The sequence below is a fragment of the Sminthopsis crassicaudata genome, chromosome 1, assembly GCF_048593235.1.
Source record: "Sminthopsis crassicaudata isolate SCR6 chromosome 1, ASM4859323v1, whole genome shotgun sequence".
Classification (NCBI taxonomy): domain Eukaryota; kingdom Metazoa; phylum Chordata; class Mammalia; order Dasyuromorphia; family Dasyuridae; genus Sminthopsis; species Sminthopsis crassicaudata.
This window is the reverse complement of record NC_133617.1, coordinates 388,730,315-388,756,792: the sequence shown is the minus strand read 5'-3', so window position 1 is coordinate 388,756,792 and position 26,478 is coordinate 388,730,315. Positions and strand designations below refer to the sequence as shown.

Sequence of the window (26,478 nt, the reverse complement as noted above, 5' to 3'; positions counted from 1 at the left end):
GTATCCTTTGGGGGGGGAAATTGTCCTTCAGGCTATAGGTGAACCTTTGTTCCTGGACATGACTAGAAGGCAGGAAGCCTAATTGGAAACACTTTTCAGTTAGATGTGATATTTTGCTAAGCACACTAGCCCAAGGGAGAACTATGATATCCAGCCAGTTCATCTAGTGGCTCAGTAATAGATGTTTGAAACCCTACATGATCAAGGGGAAAATCTGTGGAACAGAGAGAGAAAGATGTGTGAAGATATAGGGGAATTCATGAACAGACACCTCAGTTTCAGTCTGACTCATTCCTTTTGTGTTTCTCAGATCCGGGAAGAAACCCAGTACCCAAACTCTGGCTTCCCCTTGATGCAGATGCACCCACCTGCTCACCCCAAGTCCCCGCCTCAAGCTCCTTCAGACTCCACTCCCACCTATGAGACAGGCCAGAGGAAACGGCTCATCTCTTCTGTGGATGACTTCACAGAGTTTGTGTGAGCCTTGAGGGACAAAAGCCTGTGCTCTCTTCCCCAAGGTAGTGTCTCTGGTTCTGTTCCTGAAACAGAATAGAGTGGCAATGACTTCATAGCCTGTCTCTCAAAAGGCATTTCAGCTGTCGAGCCTAAACTGGCTCACTTTGTGTGAGATTAGCACAGACCCTCTGCCTGGAGAGCTGGCCGACCGGCTGGGCCTGGCCCAGTTTTACAAAGCTGCTTATTTTCTGACTATTGTTCACCAGCCCAACAACATAGTCAGAACTGTTTATAAATGTAAATGAAATAAAGTGTTTGGATGGTCTGCCCTTGGAGTCAAGGGAGGCTTTAGCTTTCCCCTTGCACGATAGCTTGTTCTGGGGTGTTGTGTGCCAGATAGTTGAAGCAGATGGAGTCCCAGACAAGTAATCACAGAGGCAAGCATGTAGCAGTCCATAGTATTTATTTGACTTTGTCTTTTTTGTAATTGTGGATTTATTAAAAAACAAAACAAAACAAAAAGGGAAATGTTTGTGGCCTTGGTCATGGTCCCAACTAGAAGAGCAGTATATTGATTGCCCAGGCATAGCCAGGCAATGTTGCATCCTGGTAGGTTAAGGCACAACCAATAATAAATAAGAAACCATCTCTGGGGGCCTGCCTAGCTAGCCCTGGGTGGCCAGTCAGCACGAGGACAGAATTTGGCTTCTTCCCTTGCTTCCCCCATAGTCCTTTCTTAGCTCTTTTCATGTCTTCCCCCCACCCTTTTCCCTATGTGCTTTTGAGCAGCTCCACAGCCTGTCCAAGGTTGTAGGGCAGTTGTCCTATCGTTGCCACTCTAAGGAGTGGTCTTTTGTGGTCCTCACCCAGTGCTTACTTGTACCTTTTCTTTCTTTCCCTCTCTCCCTCTTCTCTGGCCCCCCTCCCCTGCTTCCCCTGCCTTAGGGAGCAGGTGCATGTTATTAGCCTCATTCCCAGGGAATAAGGCCCTTTTTCCTGTATAGCGCACCTTGGGCATGTCTTTCTTAAAGGGCTTTCAGTAATTACGGCAGCTGTTGCCTATCTATCTCTGTCACACATTATTATACAGGCATGTGTACACACATGCACAGATACACACACACACACACACACACACACACACACACACACACACACACACACACACACACACACACACACACACCCTAACTCCATCACACTTTTAGCACTTAAGGATTCTTGCCCATCACTCCATTTTGTGGCTTAAAGCAAGGTTATTGTCTGGGGGCCTCCTACTCTAATCCCTTCCTCCTTTCCCAATTCTTTTGGGCAGGTGGATAGGACAAATAAGCCTGTAAAAAAGGATCTCTATACCCTCTCCCCTCCCTCCCCAGGCTGGACCCGGCCCCCCAGGCCAGGTTAATGTGCAACAAGCAGAAGTAACAGTTCCCCGTCCCAGTTCCCAGGCCTCCCACGAGAAACAAACCCCCACCCGCATTACCTGCTCCACACCCTGACCCTAGCTCTCTGACCTGGGTCCTGCCCCTCTGGCCTCCGAGCTACTCCTTCACCCCAAGTCTTTGAAGCCCACCGGAAACCTGTGGCCCTGGCGTGGGGCCCCTGGCTCTGGGACATCCACACACACCACTAACACTTTATATACAGCAAACTCGATGAGGGCTATGCCCTCAGGAACATCACTTTAAATAATTGGCAGGAGGGGAGAGGCTCAACTACATGTGCTACGGCTCTCCCCTCACCCCAGTGCTATGAAAATATAGCGACATACAAAAATATATACATTTTAACCCCGTATAAATTACTGACAATATACATATACATGGTGAGACAGTGGCTGGAATGTAAGTGTAGGGGGTGGCAATAACTTAGGGATAGGGGGGAGGCAGGCTGGGGTGTCCTTAGTGTGAGGAGGAGGTGCCTGCCACTGGGGGAGGTGGGGCAGGCACAGCCCCGCTGTACCTGAGGGAGGGCCCAGGTAATAAATTAGGGAATGAGGGGCTGAATCCTTAGCCCTCAAAGGCCCCAACCTCCATCTGGTCTCTCCCCACCGCACCCCCATGTTCTACTTCAGACACATGAGGATCAGGGGAGGGATATCTGTTCCTCCATCCTAAGGGACCTGACTTCCCCTACAGCTACCATCACCACAGTAAGCCCCCCACCTCCCCTACACGTGATGGTCACACCTTTGGTTCTCACATATTTCGTTTTAGGCCTAGAAAAATCCAATACTGTTTTTTACCCCAGCCCTATTCTGGAGTGCTGAGAATACTTGGGTCCCTGCCTGTTAAAGCCTCTGTTAAAGTGCTGAGTTTTGGAGCCCCTCCACCCAGGCCTTGGCATTCCTGGCTAGAGAGGCCATGCGGGGGAATCTGGGTGCCATTGGTTCTTCCTTTCCCATAACCCCTGGGCCCAAGTACATCACTACTGGGGGTAGGGTGGGGGAAGGTAAGCTAGAACCCTTGGGTAAGAGAGCTTAATACTGAGAGGCATCCCTGCTTCAGGTATAGGGGGCTGCAGCCAGGGACAAACTACAGTCCAAATCCCAAGGGAAGGAACCGCTGGGTTGGAGGGGGGCCAAAGGAGGTACCTTGGGAAGTGGTCTAACATTAGGGATTCAGGCAGAAGCCATAATAGTACCAAAGGCTCCTACTCTATCCTGGCCAGGTCCCTCTCTATGTAAGGCTGGGGTGGATCCTGTTCTTTGCCCTTCTCGATGCCCTCACAAGAGGTGAGCTGGAAGAAGAATGGGCAGCTGCCACACCCATACCCCTGCTGGCCCGTGCAATCCTGGCTGGCAGAGTGGTCTGGATCCCGAGGGATGGACCCGGAGAAGGTGAAGGGGTAGTAGGAGGGCCAGGGCCCCAGGGTGGCCTGGCCAAATGGCCACCGGATCTCTGGCCTTGTAGGCCCTGCAGCCGCTGTTCCAACTGGTACACCTCCTCTGTGGCCTGGTTAAGGCGGTCGAACTGAGTTAGCAGAGCCTCAAAGACTGAGAGGAGGCGAGAGGGCTCCGGTTCAGGGTCTCCCCGGACCCCCGCGCGGCCCATCAGCAGGCTCATTCCATCCAGCTGACTGGAAGATGTGGATGGGCGTGAGGTGTCGGAACCAGCACTTGGTGGGGACACGTCCTGAGATGATTTGGAGTCACTTGATGAGCGTGAGGGCAGCGGTTCCATGCCTTCAAACCGGACCTTATGTCGAAACTAGGGACAGACACGGAAGTCGGTCAGCCAGCCCAGTCCAAGAGGAACTAGACCTACTTTGATACTAACTGAAAAATCCTGGCCATTTCCTACCCCCACCACCCCCAAGGTCTCTTTCCCTGACTTGAATCTTTCAGGGCTCCTCTGTTCCTCTGGACTTCTCCCTGCCACAGGCTCTTCCATACTCACTTCCTTGACCTTGCTGAAACCCATCCAGAGGCGCAGGCGACGCAGAAATAGCTCCACCATCTCATAGTCCTGGGGCTCCCATGCTGGGCGGTAAAGCTCTCCCCGAAGGGCGTGGTAGCGCCTCCGCAGCACAACGGCCCCCAGCCGCAGAGCCCCCCATAGCTGCAGCACCGTGAGGCTAGTGCAGAGCAAGGGTGAGAGACGCCAGGGCTCCGAGGGGCACAAATGGGGGTCCCCACCTGCCGGGCACAGCAGGAAGAGGTCCCAGCCCATGCTTCGGAGGGAGTCGGCGCAGCAGGAAAACAGCTGTGAGGAGAGAGGTGAGGGTCAGGAAGGGGACATCCTCCCACCTTGGCAGGGGGGTGGGGGGAGATGGAGGCAGTGAGCTGAGGGTAGCAGAGAATGGGGGCAGGGTGTATGGGAAAAGTAATGTACTGAAGGTGCAGAAGGAGAAACGGAGTTTTGGATGTAGCCAATATGGGAATTTGTTTTGCTTAACTTGTGGCTTATTTGCTGCAAGGTTGTGTTTTTGAGAGAATGGGAAGAAAAATAATGCCAGTTAATTGAAAAAAGTAAATTAAAACTGACATTTTTTTTAAAAATCAAATGATCAGGAAATCTTAACACATAATAATAATAATAATAATAATAATAGCTAATACTTGCATGGCGCTTATGTGCCAGGCCCTGTGCTGAGTGCTTTGCAGTTATTGTCATTTGCTCCTCACAACAAGCTTGGGAGTCGGGTGCTCTTATTATCCTCATTTTACAGAGGAGGAAACTGAGGCAGACAGATTAAGTGACATGCCCAGGATCACACTACTAGAATTATCCGAGATTGAGTTCTAACTCAGATGTTGCTGGCTCCAGGGCTCCTACTTATCATATAGGGAGTTAACTCCCTCACAAACTCCCACTTTCTCGGCCTGCCCCTCTAGCTTCTAGGGACTGAGGCACAAGATTGACACCGAGGAAAGCCTCATCAGCTCCCGCCTGGGAGACACCTTACCATGAAGCCTAGTTGGGTATAGGCTATAGCCAACACCAGGAGTGCCAAGCCAGCCGCCACCAGCTCTCTCACTGAGCGGTAGAGGGTTTTCCCAAACACTGACCACTGACGGATGAAGCGAAGTTGCTGGGCAGCCTGAGGACAAAAATCATGTTGTCCCCACATCAGAGAAGCCTCTGGGGGAAGAAGGCAGGGCCCACAATGGGACCATCCAGGTGGGAAAAAGATGGGGTGGGCTCGGTCGGGCTTCTTAGAAGACGCGAGCATGAGGAGGGAGACCCACCTTGATCATCAGCAGGAAAAGCAGGGATGCAGCCAGGCTGGCAAAGGCTGAACTGAGCTGGGCCACTTGGTAGAAGCTGGTGAAGTGGTGAGGACGGCGTTTCAGGTAACGGCCCCACTGCTGGTCAGCCAGGCTCAGCTGACTCAGGTGGATGAGCACAGTGGCTGTGGTCAAGAGAATCAGCAGCCACTGGCCCCACGCTCCTGCACGGACCAGGTAAGCCTGGCCTTCCTTCTGCATGGCCAGGGCCTCGGCCACCACGAAGTACACCACAAAGAGCATCAGAAAAACCTGGGGGAGGCAATTGGCTCACTGGAGGGGAGGCCCTGGGGAACTGGGTGGAGCTCTTCAGGGACCAAGGGGGGAAAGAACAGGAGCAATCCAGTGGAAAGAGAGAGGGCAGGGAACCACCGAGAGGGGCCGTGGCGCAGGACTGACCATCATCAACAACTGCAGGGTGACGCCCGCACTGAGCCGCTGCAGGGGGAAGGGCCGGACGCTGATGGCCGTCAAAGCTCGTCCGGACACCGGGAACTCCAGGCGCAGCGTGACTGCAGCGTGGAGACCTACAGCCGGGCTGTACTGGGTGAGCTCCACAAACACTGCACGGCTCCTGGGGATGAAGGTGTGGGTCGACTCGTCGGACCAGACTCCCAACCCCCAACACAAATAATAGGCTTTGAGGCGAGCCAGAATGGCTCGGGCCCATCCCTGCCTGCCTCTTTGGGTCTCAGTTCATCATCATCCTCCTTTATCCTCATCGTTAGCATAGTTACAGCACTGTCCCATTTTGGCCTCACAACAACTCTGGGAGGGAGGAGCTATTGTTATCCCCATTTTGAAAAATGAGGCGGACGAGGTTAAGCGACTGACTACAGTCACAGTATCTGAGGCTGGATTTCTCCTCAGGTGTTCTGACTCCCACTCTGTATAATGGAGAGGAAAAGCCCTTTTCTTCCAGGGAGAGAGTATGAGTATGAGAAGAAATGATGAGAACTTTGAAAAGTTAAAAAAAGGTGTTAAAATAAGCATTTGCTGTTCACACATCTGCTCCAACAAGGGTGTCTTTGGCCCTCTTTGCTTCCCCCCAGACTCACATGTTGTCAATCCAATTATGCCGCTGTAGGAAGCTCAGCAGTTCTCGACTCTCCTCCAGGCTGACTCCCAGCTCCTGGATGTAGCCGCCACTGTCGTAGACAGAGAAGTAGCCCCAGTACCAGACCCTAGGAGACAGAGGGTGGGAACCAAATGACTCGGCCCTGGAGGCCTTCAGTACAGCCGCAGCTGCCTCTAGAAGCTAGGGATGGGAGACCCACAAGGTCTTGTCCTAAGTGCCATGCTGCGTGTCACGTGGAGATCTACAACCTAGAGGGGACATTTCCCAACTCGGGAGAGGAGGACATGAATTCTGGAGTCACTCGGGGCAACTGTCCCTCCCCTCCTCCACGGATCTGCCTTCTCCTGGACCACAAGAAAGAAAGCATCTTCCTGGCAGCAGGGAGACAGCACTTAACCAGTCATTCAGGTTCACAGCTAATCTTGGTGTTCACATGTGGACAGCTGGCAACATCTGTAACCATCCTCCTCCTGCCGAGGTGCCCAGATTCTCACCCTGCCAAGTCAGGTGCTGAGTAGGCCCACGCCCTCGTTCCGTTTGGGGAGCTGCTTTTCCAGCCAACCTCATAATCCTGGGTACTGAAACTGCTGGATGTGGGACACATTCTTCTCATACTTCCCAGAGCATCTGGACAGAGTGCTGCAATGTGGTCAATCAATCAGTCATTCAACTAACATCTATTAAGTGCCCTCTCTGTGTTAAGCATGAACTACAAAGACAAAAAACGAAATAAAAACCCCCAAGGAGTTCCCATTTTATCATTTCCAGGAGGGGTCGTGTAAGTGGATGAGAATGCTTTGGTGGGGAAGAGAGAGAATGTGATGTTGAAACAGGGCTCCCAACAGGAGGAGGTTAGGATAGGGGAGAAAATGGTGCAAGAGGAAAGGATGAGCAGGGTGGAGGGAAGGGATCACCAACTTCAATTCACCTTCCTGTAGCCGAACCTGCCGAAGACGTGGGGGCCCCAGCTCCAGGGCAGTCTGGTTCCCATGGACGTAGGGGAGCAGCACCCGTGACATCCACACCCAGAATTCATCTGACCTATTTCCCCCAATCCAGAAAAATGAAAGTTACTCTCTTCCACCAGCACTGGAGACAGTGGTGTCCACTCATTTCCACCCAAAAGTCTAGATCTAGCTCCAGGACACTAAATCTTTTCCTGGATCACACAGGTCATAGCTTTCTGATTATCCTTCAAGTCATGATCTAATATCATCTCATGGCCGAAACGACCACTCCAGAAACAGACCCACTTCATCCCAGTGATTCTGTACCAGAGCTTTTGCGGAAACATGTAGGGGTTATTAATTTCCATAAGCAACACTTATAAATGGACACTTACAACTTAGACCAAAAGCCAAAAGCCAAAAAAAAAAAAAAAAAAAAAGCAAAACTGGACTTTATTGGTCTTTATGGAGATCTGACATTATATTTGGATATATGTATATATTTAGAGGACTAGTAAGGGACTGAGTTGGGTTTGGGGTAGGATAGAGCTGCGTGGGTACACTCATACACCTGAGAAATGGACGCCTCACAGCTCTAAGGTTAGGAGGAGGAGAAGGGAGATAAAAGACAATTTGCTCATGAGTAATGATCTTCCTAACAGTAATGGGGAAACTTCACAGGGACTAAAGAATACAAGGACTTAAGGATGAATGGGAAGAAAAATGGACACTTCCTTCTTCCTCAACCCTCACCAAAAGCCTATAGTTGAAAATTCAGCTAGAACCCAGAGTACTAGCTCTAGAGTCAGAAAGATTCATCTCCCTGAATTAAAATTATCTGGCCTCAGATACTTACTAGCTGGGCAAGTCACTTAACCTTAGTTTCCTCGTCTGTAAAATGAGCTTGGAGAAGGAAATGTCAAACCATTCCAGTATCTTTGCCAAGAAAACCTCAAATAGGTTCACAAAGAGTTGGATGTGACTTTTTAAAATAATTTTTCAAAATACATGGACATGACTTTTCAAACATTTTTCTCACTCCTTTCTTCCCTCAAAAATAAAAATAAAAATCTATTGCCCACAGCTGGGAAGGGACACTAATCTCAGAAAACCAGACAGGGAAAAAAAATCCTAAATTTTTTTTTAATCCTAAAGCAATTTCTGAAAGGAGACAGACAACTGGTTAGAGACTAGTATTCATGAGACAGATTTTCTTTCTTCCTTAATAAGATTAGTGCTTTATAGCTGCAAAGAAGTTTACATGTATCAAAAGGGCCTTCGGAGGAAGTGCTGTCATTATCCTCATTTTACAGATGAAGAAACTGAAAAAGTCCCACTATTAATATGTAAGGCAGGATTCAAATATAGGTCTCTTTATTTCACTTAATTGGGCTGATTTCTCCCAGGGCCAAGAGAAGGACCACCACCATGGTACAATGACACTAGTCTTGCCAAAGAAAAAATTAGACTAAAAGTTTTTAACAACCTCAACATTTTTTTCTCTTCTCAAGTTCCAGAAACAATTGAGGTAGAGTGATCAAAAGGGCCATTTGCACAAAGTGTTGAATGCCCTTTCTTGGTGGTATTTAAAAATGCTGAAAAACCAAGACTCAGATTACTTGCTTTCTAGGAGTTGGCTGAAGGATGTCAGCCTCTAGAGCTTAAATCCCAAACTTCAGGGGAAAGGCTAATTAATATGTTATTAATGTTTGTCAGAATATATAACCTTTGAATGCCAGATTCTGGGACCCTCAGAGAATGGGGAAAGATCCAGAAGGTCAAGATCTCCCAGGACATGGCTGTGTTTGACCTGACAATGTAGCATCATCCATTTTCAACAAATCACACACATGCCAACTCCAGGAGCAGGGATTACCAGCATGCACTGCACTGCCAAGGGCTGCTGCTTCAGGTCTAAATTTAGCCTCTGCTTCCCAGATTATGGTAATGATACTATATGTGGTGGACATGACATTGATTGGGAAGGCCTGCATTATATTGAAGGGGCCTAACATACAGAAGATTTACTTATTGATTAATTACTGTTTTCTACTCTAGTGAAAGAAGTGAAAACAAGCTGCAGTTAAAAGACAGAAGTTACAACTTAACATAAATCCAGAGGCCCTCAAAGTAAGGAAAAAAGATGCCATGTTTAATTTATATTGGACTGTTTGCTATCTTGGGGAGGGGGGGAGGGGAAGAAAGGGATAAAAATTTGAAACACAAGGTTTTTTTGGCAAAGATGAATGTTGAAAATTCTCTTTCTGTGTATTTGGACAAATAAAATACTATTGAAAAAAAGAAAATAAAAAAAATAGACACCCAAGGAGATGGCAGAAACTCTCACCTAAGGGCACTCAAGGCAGCAGTTCCTTCTCTGCAGTTATAAAGAGCACAGGGTACAGGGAAAATGGCATATCAAAACCCAGGCTCTTAATCGCCATTCCTACAGTGTCCTATGGCTGAGGTGCCTATGTCTCGTCACCACTGTGCCCTCAGCTAGACAGCTGGGTACTGCTGCCATCTTCTTCCCTTTTACTCCCCCACTCTCCCTCTCACACCTCTTATTGTTCTTACCTCAAGTGAAAATATTCCTAGTTATGACTTTGTCCCTCTACCTCAGGTGGTTTTCATGGGGTCCTGCCTAAAGACTGAGGGCTAGATAAGATGAGCCTGGAGAGTATCCGAGTGATTACCTGGTGATCCCTAGGAAGGCCTTGCTGTCCAGCTCTTGTTTGATGGAGTTCTGCAGACGATAAGCATGGGTGTGGCTTGAGGCATCTCCATAGTTAGTGAGGAGGGTCACCAGCAGGAACAGCATATATACCAGAAAATTCTGAAGAAGTGGGGAAAACTGTGAGCAATCACTAAAGGATTGAAGAAAGCCCAAAAGACTATGATGGACATTAGGTACCTCTTCCCTTTGAGAACCATAGCAAAAATTCAGACTTTACTCCTTCCCCTCGTCCTTCTCCCCCTCCCCCCTGGGGACCTGATAGCTGGAAATATTCATCCAAAGGGCTCCAGAAGAGACCATATTTGCTAATTGTAGGAAGGTATAGAATTGGTTTCTCCTTTCCATCTTAACCCAATAGTTTATTTCTTAAGTATTTTGCACATATATGTATTAATTTTACTTTTATATTATAGGGGTGTGTGTGTGTGTGTGTGTGTGTGTGTGTGTGTGTGTGTGTGTGTGTAAAGCACTGAGTTATTCAGTATGACTAAAGTGTGTAGGAAAGGGATGTAAGATAAAACTGAGAGGCCTTGAATGTTAGGCTAAGAAATATAGATTTTATTCTGTATGCATTGAGGAACTATTGAAGGCTTTTGAAAAGTAATACAGGAAGATTAATTTGGCAGCATGTTCAGAGTGATTTGGAGGGGTAAGGATTCTGATCCAGGAAACTGCTTAGGAGAGTACTGTAATAGCCCAGGTATGATGTAATTATGGGCCCTTATCCAGGGTGGGGGATGGACTGTGGGAATGGAAAGGAAGGAAAAGATGTGATAAATATTGCAAAGGAAGAAGCGAGGAGACTTGGCAACTGATTGGCCGTGGGTGGTGAGGGAGAGGGAGGAGTTGAAGTTGACACTCATGTTTCATTGGAGCCTGGGTGATGGGGAAGATATTGGTACCATTAATAGCAACAGGGAAGTCTGGAGGAGCAGAAGACTGGCAGGTGAGATGAGGGTTTGAGTCTGACATGCTGACTTTGAGGTGGGGCGTGCAGGAGGCACTCAGAAACGCTAGGGCCATGACTGGAGCCAGAAGGGCAGGAGCCACTGGCCTCTCCTCTCCCAGCATGAGGCCCCACCTGCTGGCAGCAGCACCTGCAGGGACAGGATAGGTGTAACGAGATGATCTGGCCAAGTCACCTTGAGCATCCTGTGCAGAAGCTTGACTTTACGAGCCTCCTCCTTGGCCTGAAAGAGCGCGAAGCCCTGCGGGGGCCGTACTCGGGGGATCCGCTCACACACGGGCTCCACAGCTGGACACTCCACCAGAGTGTCATCCTCCTCTGGATGGAGTCGCTTTGCCACCAGGGAGAAGTAGAGGGCTTCCAGCAGCACCTGGGGGCATGAGGGAGGCGGGGTCAGGTGCCAGCCGAGGGCCTTTCCTCCTCCTCCCCCATCCCTCTGGCCATCACCCAGGACTCAACAAATGGGGGGTAGCTGGTGGAGAAGGGGTCCAGCACCTGCCCTTCTGTGTGGGAGTGGGCATGCTGTCCACAGGAGACAGATGAGGAAGAGGACAGGAGTGGTTGTGAAGAGAAAGGGAGAGTCGGAAGGAGGAGAGAAAAGTAGCTAGACAGAGAGAGGGCTGAAGGGGGAACAGAGACACGATCTACCTTGAGAGGTTCCCAGACCAGGAATGAGGACAGGAAGCTAAAGATGCCCGAGATGAGCCACATGACGCCGACGCTGGAGGTGAAGTCGGTGCCGATCCAGCCCGAGACGCCCACGGCCACCAGCACGAGCAGGAGGCTGAGCCCATGGGCGAGGGGGGCACACCAAGGAGGAAGGAGCCGCTTCTGCAGACCCTCAGCCAGCCCTGCAGGGGACAAGGGGGAGCCTGGTGAGAACACGCACCGCAAGGGAGAGAGGACAGAGAGAAGGGCCAAGCAGAGGGCCTGTTGGCAGTCCTACCTTCTCTGGTGAACTTTGCTGACTGGGCCAATTCCTGGGGGGCGGCCACAGGGGGAAGACCCTTCTCATTCAACCTCTGTAACATCAGCGTCTCTGTTTTTGCCCCCAGAGAACCAGACCTGGGGAAAAGGTACAGGCTGTGAGCTCACTTTAGTGCAGGGAGAATGACCCACTATTGCAGGAGAAGAGAGGGCAGGAAGGAGTGATAACAGATGGAGGGAAGAGGGACTCTTCTCTCAAAGAAATTACTTCAACAGCAATTGCTTTCGGAGCCAGCCAGTCTCTAGAATGGAGGATGGGGTGAATTCTAATCTCAGTTCAGACCTTTGTTAGGAAACGAAATCTTTTTATATTTAATTTTTTCTACCTGTGAAATGGGGAGATTTTCTTTTGGTGAAAAGGAAGGCACCAGAGAAAGCCTCCATGTGCTGCTGCAAGGACCTCACTATCACGGTGTCCATGACCTGAGGATCCTACAATAGTTTCCATGCTGAGGCATGAAATTCATGATAAAATGGATAGGCCTTTGAATTCATTTTAGGAGGTCAGGTATGACGTTACTAAACGGATTCTGGTCCTAGACAAGTGGTTGAAATGGCAGTCTCATAACAAGGCTTGGCGGGGGACATTGCTTTTATGCCTTGGGCTCTGTGATTTTCACTTGTCTGCATGATCCAGACCTCACTAGGCAGAGGCAGGCCCATTCAATCCACCTAAAAGCATTTATTGAGAGTCTGTATTATGTGACAAGCACTAGGCAAGGCATGGGTGGGATGCAAGTACAAAGAATGAAGCTATTCCTGCTGGTAAGCTTATGCTTTAAGTAGAGAGAGAAAGCATATGTAAAATATATCAAGTGTGAATATGATCCACAAAAAAGACCTTTCACGGTAAAGCTGGATGCTGGAATGTTGTTTTGTCCTACTAAGTAAATCCTTCCTCAGGCTCCTTATTCACACACACACACACACACACACACACACACACACACACACACACACACACACACGATGGAGATCCAGAGTTTCTCTCTCTATAAGCAATAACCTGACCAATGGATGGATTAGAAATTCAGATAGTAATTTGTTCTACACATACAAGGATAAGCCCTCTGGATTATTGCCCATGCAATGTCTCTATTAGACTAACAATGGCAAGATTGACTTCCCTTCCCAAATCATTGCATGGAAAGTGCTAATTCTTTTGGGAAAAGGAGCTGGGAAATGGTTGATAAAAATCAGATTCAGAGCTCTTTCCCATTACATGCCCTCCAACCCATAAGCTAGACTCAGGAAGGTCTTGCCCCTCCCTGCCTTTTCCACCATTACAACATCTTGCTCCCCACTTCACTCACAGGCCAGTGAGGAGGTCAGTCTCCAGGTGGGTGTCTCTAGCAGAGGCAATGCTGTTGGCCCCTTCAGCAAGTATCTGTCGGATCAGATCTTCATCTAGAGGAAGCAGAGGGGTTTTGGTCATGAGTTAGGGGTAAGGCAAGACCTATGACCTTATCCATCGGTCACAACCTCCCAGCCTTCCAGCCACTTTTCTCAAATGGCTCAGAACTGCTAGTTATATCCAACTAGAAAGACTGAGGGTTGCCTAGAAACATCCCCCTTTTCTGGAAAGTTGAAACAGAAATACTCCCTCTGCTCTAGGTTTTTTGCACCCCTGCTATGGTTTTCCATTAGAACAGAGGGGGTACTATGACCACAAAAAGTTCCATGTCCTCTTTCATCCTGAATTAAGGCCTACTTACTCACCTGAGGTGGAGAAGTACTTAGTCTGGGGAGGGGGGCTGCCCAGGGAGAGACCATCTTCTTCCATGACCTCCAGGCCCTGAGTGTTCCCAGCCCGGGCCCGCACCAGCCTCTGAAGGGTGTTACCCATGATGGAAGGGTCACTGAGAAGGTCTGGCCAGCTAAGAGTGCCATCGCTGGACTGCCACTGCATCAGGCTGTGAGAAGCAAGCACACCCACTGAAAAGAATGCATGAAATCCTGACAGACACACACACCTGTCTGACCATGGCCAGAGAAACCCATAAAAGTGACACAAGCCACATCCTCCAGGGGCAAAGAGCATGGGACCGTGCAAGAGCAATGCACGCACAGCATGTGGGGAAAAATATACATGATATCCAGGCAGCCGTGAATGCATGCCATGTGGAACCCGAATTTATGTTCGTGAATGCCTAAATTCTATGTGATTTTGTTCTAGGAGTACCACTCACCTTTTAGAATCATCCAGAAACAAGTCTGTTTTAGTTTGTCCAGAAAATGCCTATGGAGAAGAATATAGAGCATCTCAGAGGGGAGAACCGTAGTCTTTGCCAACATCTTTCGGTTGCATGAACTTTTTAAAAAAATTATATTTCCAGATAATTGGTTTCCTTTGTAATCCTGTGTGTTTTATTTCATGCATTAAAAAGCATTAATCTGAGAAAGGAGTAAATAGACTTTACCAGACTGCTCAAAAGAGCACAAAAGCTTAAAAGATCACTGCCCTGGGGCTATTGGGACTTAATCAGAGAGCCTCAGCATCAAATGTGAGTTCTCACAATAATAACATATGGAAAAATAAGGTTTACAAATGCTTTCTTCACAACAACCCTGCAAGGCAGGTAAGGCAAGTCAAGTATTATTTTTTATAATAATATCTTTTTATTTTTCAAAACACATAATGCAAATATTATTATCTCTATTTTACAATTGAGGACACTGAGGTAGGTTATAGGAGACTCATTCATAGTGACACAACTAGAAAGTGCCCCAAACTGGTACTTGAAAGCAAGTCAGTTGACTGGGGAATGGGCTGGACTAGATAGCTTCCGAGATTCCCTCTGGCTAGAATATTTTGTGTTTCTGTGATTTGGGGGTCTCTAAGATCATGGCCCCTTTCACACAGCCTCTCAATTACTGAACAGCCATGCCAGCTTCCTTATAGCAAGGAGGCAGTCGCATGCAAGGTCCATGCCCAGTCCCCATCACCTCAGCACGGAGCCCAGACAAAGTGAGGAAGGAGCTGTCTAGAACTGATGTCTCCAGGTAGTTATCAATGTCCAGCACCTGCTGCCCCTCTGGGCTGCGGTCAGGGCTTACTGATACCTGTAGGAAGAATGGGACTCAGCCTGATGCACTTTGCACAATGCCTGGCCACAGTAGCTACTAAATACGTATTGATGAACTCTTCGTGCAGCTGCCTTTCCCCTCTCCCTGGAATGGGGCAGAGAACTAAATGTACTTGGGCAGCAAACCCCTCAGATAAATCCATCTATCTTCATCTACCTATAAAAGGATGCTTAAATAACCACCTGCCCTTCCCCCTCCCAATTCCTGCAGGTCTTCTGTCCCATGTCTATCAATACTCACCTTGCTCCGGGACATTCGGAAGAGAAACAGGATAACGAGATAGAGGGGGTAGACCACCACACTGGATACCAGGCCAACAGCTACTGTGTCCACACTTAATGGGATCAGGCTGGACATGGGCACATTGCTGCAAGAAAGGAAAGTGCCTATTATGTACCAGATTCCAATTTAATTTGGATCCTCACAATTACTCTGGGGGTATTATTTTTATTCTCCCTTTACAGCTGAAAAAACTGAGGCAGACAGGTTAAATGACATGCCTAGGGTTACCCAGCTAGAAAATGTTTGAGGCCAAATTTGAACTCAGATGTTTCTGACTCCAGGTCAAGTTCTGAGGGAACTTAAATCACTGGGGTGGGGAACATCTGGCCTGCAGCTGTGTAAGGCCCATGAACTCATTTGGTCTGGCCTTGCCAAGGCAATCCCAGGTGACAGTAACCTCCCCCCTGCTTGAGTTCTTTTAAGTTGATAATTTTGTATGGCTCATGAATGATGTGATAAATATCCAAATGACCTTTGGCAGAAAAAAGGTTCCCCATCCCTGTCACAGAGAAAAAGGTATTAAATTAAAATACTTTTTATACAAATAGGATCAGATTTAGATAATTGGAGAAATATTCATTGTTCATGAGAAAGGAAAGCCAATATGATAAGAAAATAGCAAATTTACTTATTATTTATTCAATACCATCCCGATTAAGGTACTATAAAATTATTTTACTGAGTTAGAAAAAAATGATAAAATTCATTTGAAAGAATAAAAGGTTCAGAATTTCAAAGAAACTAAGGGAAAAAATGTAAAAGAAGGAAATAAGGCAGTATGAAACCTTAAACTTTATTATAACACAAGAATGTTGTTGAAATATAAAGTGGATAATTTTCATTGTTTTAAATTTAAAATTTCTTGTATAAATAAAACCAATGTAACTGGGATTGGAGAGAGAGTAGAAAATTGGGAAAAAACTTTCATAGATAATCTCTCATATAGGACATGATTGTAATGGAATACTGTTGTTATGTAGGAAATGATGAGTTGTTTGATTCAGAAAAACATGGAAAGGCTTGTATCCATGAAGGAAGATGCTATTCACTTCCAGAGAGGGAAATGACAAATGGAAATATGTATAATGTGGTATTACATATAGGTATATTGTGTACATGTGCATATATGAATGTGTGTATGTCTATATATGTACAAGTTTATAGATATGTATGTTTATATATTTGAGTTTATTTGTAGTCTTCTCTAGGGCAAGGATGGGAAGGAGAGAAGAATAAAATAAAATAAAAAGTACACATCAGAGAACAAAAGAAAACCTAGAAGAAAGCACAGAAAAGTTGGGTTGTTTTGAAAACAATGTGTAGGATTTAGTATATAAATTTTTGTGAGATCAAATTTGTTGCTTTATATTGAATCTTATATTCTAATTATGTGCATGGAAATGTTTTTTTTTTCTAATTTTTGCACCTAAGTGAATCAAGAAATATTCTTTTAAAAAAGAAAAGTAATAGGAAAATATGGCAGGAGCCAGAAAAATTCGGGTAAAACCAAAAAGAAAAATCTCTTGATAGTGAAGTGGAGCAGGTACTGCCACAGTAGACCATGAGAGGTAAGGAAGTAACCATCCTTGGAAGAGAGATGGAACCCATGGCATGATTCTTGGCCATTTCACTTTGGGGATATCCATGGGAAAGGGTTGCAGATACTGCCCAGGATGGTTGGGACGGGGTAGAGAAGAAGCACTCACCTGTGATTGACATCTCCTACAACTCCATACCACACAGCATTGGCCCCCAAGAAGAGGCAGATGAGGAGGACACAGCAGGTGGCACGCTGGACCCGTGTGAAGCGGCTCCGTGGGGGGCGGTCCCACAGCGAGAGCCAGATGTGCTTCTCAAAGAAGCCTCTCTGGAGTTCTGCTGTCAGCAGCCGTGGGAACCTGCGCAGAGTAGCATCGCCTAGCGGGACACAGAGAGGGGGGAAAGCAAAGGCACCAAGGTCAGATGAGAGGAGCAAGTTCACTTCCTCACACGCTTCAGTTTCCCCTTCATGTATACATTCAATTCAGTACAGCTTGGAGCACAAGAGAGGGCACTAAACACGAAATCAGCAGGACCCAGCTTCAAATTACATACACTCTGGGCACTTATTCACTGTGTGGTTCTGCGTAAGTCATTTAAGCCCGCTGTGTCTCATTTTTCTCATTTATAAAATGAGGAGACTGGGCTCATTCTCCTTCTACCACTAAGTTTGTGCTCCTCAGTTTCAGACCCACAAACACACTCCCATGCTTATTGTCCCACAGACAGTGACATGTACAAGCATGGGAGTTTCTTTCTTGCATTAGCCAAGAATCTGAAAAATCAAAAATCATGGCAGGCATAGAGCTAAAATCAAGAGAAGGGAACATAGGGGGGAGAAATAAGAAGGGCTCCAGAGGCAGGGGAAGGCTTACTTGCTGCTAGGACTTCCTTCTCCACCAGGCCCCCATTGTCCTCAGTCTCCACCGACAACCAATCATTCACCAAAAAGAAGGCACTTCGGCCAGTCTGCAGATCCCGGACAATAATGTGCTGCAGGAACCAGGCCGGGCTAAGCCCTAGGGGGAGTAGACAGGAAGCTTAGAGGAAGAATAAACTCCCAGGGGGCAGAAGGAGGGTCCCCACTGCCCAAGCCATCTTGCCATACCTTTGTTGTCGTGCCATACTCGGATCTTCCACACACTTCCAAGGCTGCGCTGGGTAGCAATCTGGAAGATGTCCAGACTGTTTCGGTGGAAAGCACTTTCTCCGTCCAGGTGCCGGTGTCCACTTCGGCCATCTGCCCCATAGAGGGTGATACCCACGTGGGCTGTTGTGCCTGGAGAGGGAAGGTAGAGAGACTTCAGCCTAGAGAGGTGAGGGAGGGGTTTTTTGCAAAGGCACAGTGAAAGCCATCTGAGTCCATGGAATAAGGGGCTAAAAAGAGCTTTAGAGTGGTCCAGCTGGAGATAGGAAGCGGAATGAGGGGCAGAAATGATATTGAATAGCTCAGACTTCTATACCCCAAAGCCCAGAGAATGAGCAATAAAGTAAACTAGAGATCTTTGGGCAAAAAGATGAATTATATAATTTCATGAGTATCCCTGAAATTTGGTGATGATCTACCATTGGCAATCACAGCAATGAAAGAGAATATCCCATTCGAAAGGATTAATAACAATTAAAAATTACAACATTTAGGGAGTACTTTAAGTGATCTATATCCAATATCTCATTTGATCCTCACAACACCCTGTGGAATAAGTGTTATTGTCATCCCTGACTTTACAGATGATGTCTGACACACACCAGACACTTGATAAAAATGATAGGTGACCTGACTGGATAAATCTGGCTCCGAGGTTAAAGGTGCCCAGGACCATTCAGCTAGTAAGGCTCTGAGGCAGGACTTAAATGTGTTTTCTATACTCCCACTCCAACATTCTATTCACCATGCCAACTAGATGATCAAGTAAAAAGGATGGGGACAGGAAAGCCAAAAGGTAATAAAAGGGTGTTTTACCCTCCTAAAAGAAAGGGGTTTAAGGGGTGCTTAAGGTGAAAGAAAGAAGGAAGAATGATACAATGAAGCCAGAACTGTGTAATTCCTATTTTGCTTCTGATTCTCAGATTGGGAAGGATAGATGGATAACAGAGAAGTGAAATTCAAAAAAGGTGAGATGATGTTAAGGGGATAAGAGGAGATGAAGTCATGTCAGGAGGTTGAAAGAACATGGTGATGTGACTGTTGCTAGTGATCCTGGAGAGACTGTGGAGAATGCGTGGGGCGCTACAGGACAGGAGATGAGCAACCTTTGTGCCTCTTTTCTTTTTTAAAATTTATTTTAATAAAACTTTATTTTCAAAATATATGCATGGATAATTTTTCAACAATGACCCTTGTAAAATCTTGTGTTTCAAATTTCCCTCCCCTTTCCCCGACTCCCTCCCCAGATGGCAAGTAATCCAATATATGTTAAACATGTGCAATTCTTCTATACATAGTTCTACAATTATGGTGCTGCTTTGTGTCTCTTTTCAAAAAGAAGATGATGGGTGCTTTAAATTATAGCATGGTGAACTTGATGTCAATTTCCCAGAGAAATTCTTGAATGTATTATTAAAGTCATGATTTGTGGGCACTGTGAAAGGTGAGCCAACATGATGCTATTTTCTTTTTACCTTACTGAAATTTCCAACATCTCAATCTATTTTCTAACAGAAAATTTACTAGTTATAAATATATATAGTCAAGAAAAAAGAATCAATCTATTAGATGTATCTGAAAATATGTATCATTCCACTCCAAGATCCAGAGGAAGGTGATGGCAGAATCTTCATGGACAAGTTAGGGAGAAGTCAAAAACAGGGGAAAAGTCCCACACATGCACAGATACTGAAAACAGCACTTTTTATAGAAGCTAAGAATTAGAAGGAAAATAGAAGCTTATCACATAGGGAATAACTGAACAACCTGTTGTATATTAAAGGAATGGAATATTATTTTGCCATGAGAAATAATATGAAGAATTCAGAGATTTAATGAACTGATACAGAGCAAAGAGCGGAGGATTAAGAGAATGATTTATATGATAACTATACAAACGTGACGGTAAATTAATCAATTAAATCAATGAAAAAAATACAGAACTCTGATCAATGTACTGAATCATTGGATCATCAGTGAGTTGGATGAATCCCTGGCATCTCTGTTCTCATACCAGGTTAAACCCATTCTTTTTGGCTGGGTTACTAAACTGGCAGATGAGGGAAGGTTGTAGACATTATAATTGTTTATCTGGATTTATTCCAGTATAGAGTCTGGTTATCAAGTCTCTTAAAATATCTTCACGGACAAGATGGGGAGATGTGGCCTAGAAAGATTTAGCTGAGTTATATAAATCTCTGAATAATGTGATCTAAATAGCAGGAATTAGGGAACTGCTTTTATCCTCATTAAAGACTTGAATAACTGTCTTAAGTGTGACTCGTCAACATTTTTATTAATGATTTGTATGAAGATCATGTGCTTATCAGATTGATAGATGGTACAAAAGCTATGAGAGACTATTGTGGGCTAAAGGACAGACAACTGAATTTAGAATTAGAAAGACCTGGATTTAAATCTTGGTTCCACTACCAGACAAGCCACCTTCCCTTTCAATCCTTGTTTGTTCTTTTGGAAAATGAAGGGATTGCACTAGATGATTCCAATAGGCTAAAATTAATAAGTTTGGAACTGTGGGCTAAGACTAGTAAGATAAAGCATAATAGGGGTAAGTGTAACATTGTGTAAACTCAAAATAAGGGATGCAAACCTAATCAATTAGGTCATTCAAAAAAAGACCCCAGTCCGACCCCAGGACTGCAATGGATTGTAAACCCAATGAGCTGAATATCAGTGAAAAATGAATTCAATCACAGACAGATTTAATATAAATTTAGCATTGGAGGAAAGACAGCGGGAGTCCCACAGTGCTTGACTCTGCTTTGGTCCTACCGGAAGCCCTGGGCTCAATCCTGGAAACCACAGGCTAAGAATATCTTGATAAGATGAATTATGTTCAAATACAGAGTGAGGGGACTCAGGACCTTGTTCTACAAGGATCAGCTGAGAAAAATTAGGGTTATTTAGTCTAGAGAGGACCTAAGGGGCCCATGATGGCTGTATTCAAATATCTATAGAGTTGTCACTTGGTAGAGAGATTCATTTGATTCTACTGGACGCCAGAGAACAGAACTAGAACCAATAGGTGAAAATTACTTAGAGGTAGACTTCAACTTAAAATAAAGCAATTGAAGCTGTCTGAAAGTGGAATGGGCTACCTCAGGAGAGTGCTTATTATTAGAAATCTTTAATCAGAAGTTGGAAGACTATTTGGAAGGCATTCCTATTCAAGTATGTGTGTGGGAATACAGATGAGAGGTGCAGAAGATAGAGCACTGACTTTGAATCTGGTCTTGAACACTTGATGGTTACTAGCTGTGTGGCTCTCAGCAAGTCACTTAACCCTGATTGCCTCACCACCACCCCAAAAAAGTAGGAGAACAGGATGGATGGTTCTAAGATGTCTTTTAACTTTAAAATTCCAAATATGTCCTCAAGATCTCAGCCCTTAAAATAGGGAGCGTTAAAACCTAAGTGGTCCAAAGCAGACTAGTTAAACTTTTTCTACTCACGACCCCTTTTCATCCAAGAAAATTTTACAGGACCCCATCTTGAATGTGAGCCAAGGGGCTTCTGGTAGTGTTGGGGGATGCACAGTGCAAAACGTGCATTTTATATGCTCAGAACCAAGACTGCAGAGAACTCGCATGACCCAATGTGGGCAAAAACTGCCAGAAACATCTCAGATTCATTATGCATTTGAGTTTCAATTGATTTTTGTTCCTTCCATTCAGAAATCTTTTATCGTTGCCACATTAGACTCCATATGGAATTGCATTTACAGTTTAAAAGGCTAATAAAGGTAAGAGGATAAGCAATAAATAATAGTAGTAACAACAATAATAATAGCGCTTAGCAGTCTTTAAAGTTTTCAAAACTCTTTACATACAATGTCTCAATTTATCCTCACAAAGACCCTGGGAGGTGAAGTGCTATTATTATCCCCATTGTACAACTGAAGAAAATAAGGCAAAAGTTAAGTGACTTGCTCAAGATCATAAAGCTGGTTATGTGTCCAAGGCCACATGTCTTTGACTCCATCACTCCATCCACTGTGCTCTCTGCTGTCTCTGTCCTAGAGGATTTAAGCTGGGCTGTCCACATTACGCCCCACGGCCAGGCTAACCCTTCCCACAGCCCTCATCCAGTCCTGCCCACCCCCACCCAGCCCCCTGCCACCAGTCCAGCTGTCTCTGCCTGCTTTCACCTGAGCCCTGGCCCCAGCCAGTCTTGACAAGAATCTCATACTTGAAGCGACCATTCTTCCCACAGAAGGGGATGATGCTCACTCGGCTGACGTCCATCAGGTCCAGCTTGTGGACAATCAAAGCTGTTACTGCATAGGTGGCCAGGCACACAGCACAAGTCAGGAGCACTATATAGTTGATGCCTGGAGCTGGCTCCTGTGCAGAGAGAAAGATTGTCAGGTCCCAGGCTGTCACCAGCTCCATCATGACCACTGCACCTGCTCAGGGCCTTGATCCCCCAAGCAGTTCCTATCCTTAACTATTTTCCAGCCACACTAGTCTCTTCATCTCTTCTTACAATCCTACTTTCCCTAAAAAAATAAAGGTTCCAATTTTATTCTATTTTAATTTTTTTAAATTTTATTTTGGAGGCAATCAATTAGGATTAAGAGAATTGCTTAAGGTTGCAAAGCTAGTAAGCTTCTGAGGCTGTATTTGAACTCAGGGCCTGTGTTCTATACACTGTATTACCGAGTCCCCCACTGTTTCATCTAGTTATTTTTTTTTAATATTTTGGAAGGAGAGAAAGGTGATCAGAAGGCCCAAATTCACACAGTTAATGTCTTCCTAAGTCCAGGTCCAGTGCTCTATCCACTGCCGCACTGCTCCAAAGACTCTTATTTTTTTTATTTTTTTTATTAAAGATTTTTATTTATAAAACATATGCATGGGCAATTTTTCAACAATGACCCTTGCAGAACTTTATGCTTCAAATTTTCCCCTCCTTCCTCCCACCCCCTCCCCTATATGGCAGGTAATCTAATACATGTTAAATATGTTAAAATATATTTTAAATACAATATATATATATATATATATACATATTTATAGTTATCTTGCTACACAAGAAAGATTGGATCAAGAAAGGAAAAAATACTTACAACTCCTATTTTAAATGGACTTAGATAACTCTTGAAAGATGCTATGCAGAGAAGCCTTTTCTCAGGTAGAGAACTTTTTTATAAAGTGGAGTAATCCTCTTAGCAATTTTTTCTTACTAGAATTTCTTGCAGCTAGGTAGTGCAATGGATAAGAGGACCATCTCTGAAGTAAAAAGGACCCGAGTTCAAATCTGGCCTCAGACATACTTTAACACTTCCTAGCTGTGTGACCCTGAGGAAGTTACTTAAAACAAAAACAAAAAAGAATTTCTTTTGGCAAGGTTCCTCTAATTCTCTGAGTAGCTTGATGTTCATTGAGCTTTATAGAACAAGGACTATTTCTCCTGATTCTGGTACAAAGCTCCAGAGCCTGACACATAAGTGCAAGAGATGTTTTTTCACTCACTTACCCATTGATGGATTAATCCACTCACTTTCCCAGAGTAAGTGCTCTTTTCCTCTTGAAAAATACTTTGTATTGACTTTTGGGGGTAATACTGTATCTACTTATTTTTCCTCAATATAAAACAGGGATAAGAACAACAATACCTACTAGAAGAGTTGTGAAGATCAAATGGGATAATGTTTATAAAAGGGGCTTATCATAAATGCTTGGCACATATGCTTATGCAAATGCTTATTCTCTCCCTTCCCCTCCCATATTATCTGTGCCATGAAGTGGACCCTTGAGACAGAGACTGTTTTGATTTTGTCCCTGTATCCCCAGCACCCAGCAGAGTTACTTGTATGTAGCAGATACTTAATGTTTCCAGAATTGTATCAAACTGAAACCCCCTGTTGTCTTCCCACCTTCACCCTCATCCTCATCCTTCCACTTTCCATTTCTTATCCAGGGCTGACATATCAGTTTGGGTTAAGGAAAGGGCGCTCATTTTCACATAGCCTGTTCACCACCCCAGAGTACCCACAGCACTTGCTCCAAGTGCAAAAGGAATGGAAGTTACTCACAGGGAAGATGAATTGGATGGAACTGGGAGGAACAAAGAGGCTAGCACCGAAGGCTGTGAGGTGGCGTGTGAGGCAGACGGCCTGGCTGGGGGAGGTCTCTTCCAGAGGTACGATGCCCTCTGTCTTCCACATCATCTCCTTCTCATTGAAGTACTGGCAAAGTGACGTGTAAAGGCCCACCGTCACTTCCACCTCGGACCAATGAAAATGACTGGTCATGTTCAGGTAGTAACTTGCTGTTGTATCATCCCTCCTAGAGGGCAGAAGCAGGAATAAGGTCAGGGCTCGTGGATTCTGGATGAGGTGACATCTCTCTGAGGAGCTCTCTCACCTTCTCTATCTCTACCATTTGCCCCAGCACCTCATTACTTCTGATGTGACTTGAGATCTGGAGAAAGTATGATGTGGGACAGGCAGATGCTTCAGCCAAAAAAGTCCATTTATTAATCTGAGGGTCCAAGCTTACATACAGAAGAGCAGCTGTTTTTCTATAGGAGCCTTGGACTGTGTAATTTCCTGATGCCTCTGTGTTTTCACATGTGAGTTATTTTTTCCTTTCTTGTGCTTAACATTACTTCTTTCAGTAACAGGTCAACATATCCTCAGCTCTCAGAGTGCAATTAAGGCAGCTCCATTAGTGCTGGCCCTCTATAGTGATTAGAGCATGGGGGTCCTTAACTTTTTTGTGTGTCATGGAACCTGTGAAGGCTTGGTGAAGTCTATGGACCTCTTTTCAGAAGGCATTATTCTCAGAAGATTTTCAGAATATTATGTCTTAGGATAATATTTTAAATGCATAAAATAAAATAAACATATAGGATTCTAAAGACAATCGATTATGCTGAAAGTTATTAAAATATTCCTAAAACAAATTTTAAAATTTGTTTTATTAAAAAATATCAGCCCAAGGATGAGAACCCATCAACTAAAAGAAGTCACTTGGACTCTACTAGGGGAAATAGGATGACAAAAATACCTGACCAGGAATCAGGAAGCGGAATTCTAGCCTCAAACTCCCTGTGTTACCAGAGCTAAGTCGGTTCTTAGCTTTTTCTTCTATCAAATGGGGATGATGCTTTTCCTCATAGGATATATATGAAAACAGTTGGAAAACATAGACCACCATATTAAATGTGAGGGATTCCAAGCCCTCCTTTTCTTCTCCCCACTTGGTTGGTCCTGGTACATTTTCCAGGGCCCCAGTGCAGAAAGAAAGAACTTACCCAGGAGAGATGAAGAAGGTATAAAGCCTGTGGTCACCTCCAGTCAATGCCTTCAACCCAATCTTCTTGCTGGCTGTGCAGTTGTATTCATTGGGCTGTGGAGCCGAGTGCAGATAGACAGCAAGGAAGGGCTCAGGCTCCTCAGACAGATACCGCTCTGGGACAAAGCACAGGGACAAACGTTACCTTTGCAATGGCTGAGCTACCCCTGGCAAGGTCCCAGGGCCCTCAGAGAGCAGGTCCTGGCACATCCTGGAACCTCCAGTACATGGGACCAAGAACAGTGTGGGAGCTGGTATGATCTGAAGCCTGGGCAACTTCTTTTCACTAATCCTAAATTTGAGACAGTGAGTGCAGATATATGTTTATGCAGAGGGTGGGCGGGATTCAGAATTTGGACGATGGACCTTTGATAGAAGACACTGTAAATTATCTACAGTCTCCTTCCTTTATTTTTTGTTTATAAACATTTATTAAGCACCTATTATGTGCCAGGCACTGTGCTAAGTAGGTGCTATTATTACCCCCATTTTACAGCTGAAGAAACTGAGGTACACAAAGGTTGGGACTTTCTCACACTCACATAGCTGGTTAAGTGTCTGCAAAAGGATCTGAATTCAGGTCTTCCCAACATATCAACTGTACTACCTAGCTGCCTTTTTCCTTTTGCTTTCTAGATGATTCTTGGGATACCTCAAGTCAAGCCAGGAAAAAGCTAGAATCAGACCCAGAGGGATAAAGGGAGCATGTGGGTCTCTCTCTTTTGCAAAAGTAAAGAGACCATTATTTATGGATTTCCAAAAGATATAAGCATTATTTTATATTATGGAGAATCTTATGCTTTATTAATCATGTTTCATATTTATATAGCATTTTAAGAAACATTTTGTGTATGTCTAGGAATTCCCCATTGTTTTTAGGGTACTGTATCTTTTGATTACTTGGCAAACCCTTCTCAACTTTGCCCTGACCTGAGGCATCTTTCCAGCCTCTCTGGACATCACTCTTTATTCCTTATTCTACACTTCAGCCAAACAAGCTTTTATCACTCACACAATCCATCTGCAGTCTCTGAGTCTTTCACTGGCTACCCCTCATGCCTGGAAATCCTTCCTTACCTCTGCCTCATGGAATCCCTCTCCCTCCTCCAAGATGGCTCTGGCAGCAATTTCTACATGAGACTGTTCCTGATCCCCACAAACTTCTAGGTGATCCCTATCTCCCTGCCTAAGTCCCTTGTA

The 26,478-nt window shown here is 45.3% G+C and overlaps 2 protein-coding genes across 15 annotated transcripts in view; one reads left to right on the top strand and one right to left on the bottom strand.

Annotated features, from left to right (window-relative positions):
- TSC2 (TSC complex subunit 2) overlaps positions 1 to 978 on the top strand; it is a 58,151-nt gene extending 57,173 nt beyond the window's left edge. For all 11 annotated transcript variants that reach the window (XM_074279529.1, XM_074279527.1, XM_074279528.1 and 8 more), the window contains one exon: positions 311 to 978. In XM_074279529.1, coding sequence (XP_074135630.1) covers positions 311 to 481 — 171 coding nt within the window. In that variant the 3' untranslated portion in view covers positions 482 to 978. The remainder of the gene's footprint in view (positions 1 to 310) is intronic.
- PKD1 (polycystin 1, transient receptor potential channel interacting) overlaps positions 903 to 26,478 on the bottom strand; it is a 189,410-nt gene continuing 163,834 nt past the window's right edge. For 3 of the 4 annotated variants that reach the window (XM_074279522.1, XM_074279523.1, XM_074279520.1), the window contains 23 exons: positions 25,238 to 25,394; positions 24,015 to 24,267; positions 22,125 to 22,320; positions 17,918 to 18,088; positions 17,685 to 17,828; positions 16,977 to 17,187; positions 15,229 to 15,355; positions 14,848 to 14,964; positions 14,091 to 14,140; positions 13,621 to 13,814; positions 13,215 to 13,308; positions 11,861 to 11,979; positions 11,563 to 11,765; positions 11,090 to 11,284; positions 9,907 to 10,046; positions 7,192 to 7,304; positions 6,758 to 6,902; positions 6,244 to 6,369; positions 5,585 to 5,759; positions 5,147 to 5,437; positions 4,864 to 4,998; positions 3,855 to 4,160; positions 903 to 3,665 (listed from right to left, as the gene is read on the bottom strand). In XM_074279522.1, the coding sequence (XP_074135623.1) occupies positions 3,135 to 3,665; positions 3,855 to 4,160; positions 4,864 to 4,998; positions 5,147 to 5,437; positions 5,585 to 5,759; positions 6,244 to 6,369; positions 6,758 to 6,902; positions 7,192 to 7,304; positions 9,907 to 10,046; positions 11,090 to 11,284; positions 11,563 to 11,765; positions 11,861 to 11,979; positions 13,215 to 13,308; positions 13,621 to 13,814; positions 14,091 to 14,140; positions 14,848 to 14,964; positions 15,229 to 15,355; positions 16,977 to 17,187; positions 17,685 to 17,828; positions 17,918 to 18,088; positions 22,125 to 22,320; positions 24,015 to 24,267; positions 25,238 to 25,394 (4,193 nt within the window). In that variant the 3' untranslated portion in view covers positions 903 to 3,134. The remainder of the gene's footprint in view (positions 3,666 to 3,854; positions 4,161 to 4,863; positions 4,999 to 5,146; positions 5,438 to 5,584; positions 5,760 to 6,243; positions 6,370 to 6,757; positions 6,903 to 7,191; positions 7,305 to 9,906; positions 10,047 to 11,089; positions 11,285 to 11,562; positions 11,766 to 11,860; positions 11,980 to 13,214; positions 13,309 to 13,620; positions 13,815 to 14,090; positions 14,141 to 14,847; positions 14,965 to 15,228; positions 15,356 to 16,976; positions 17,188 to 17,684; positions 17,829 to 17,917; positions 18,089 to 22,124; positions 22,321 to 24,014; positions 24,268 to 25,237; positions 25,395 to 26,478) is intronic. The other variant, XM_074279521.1, reaches the window with a different exon arrangement.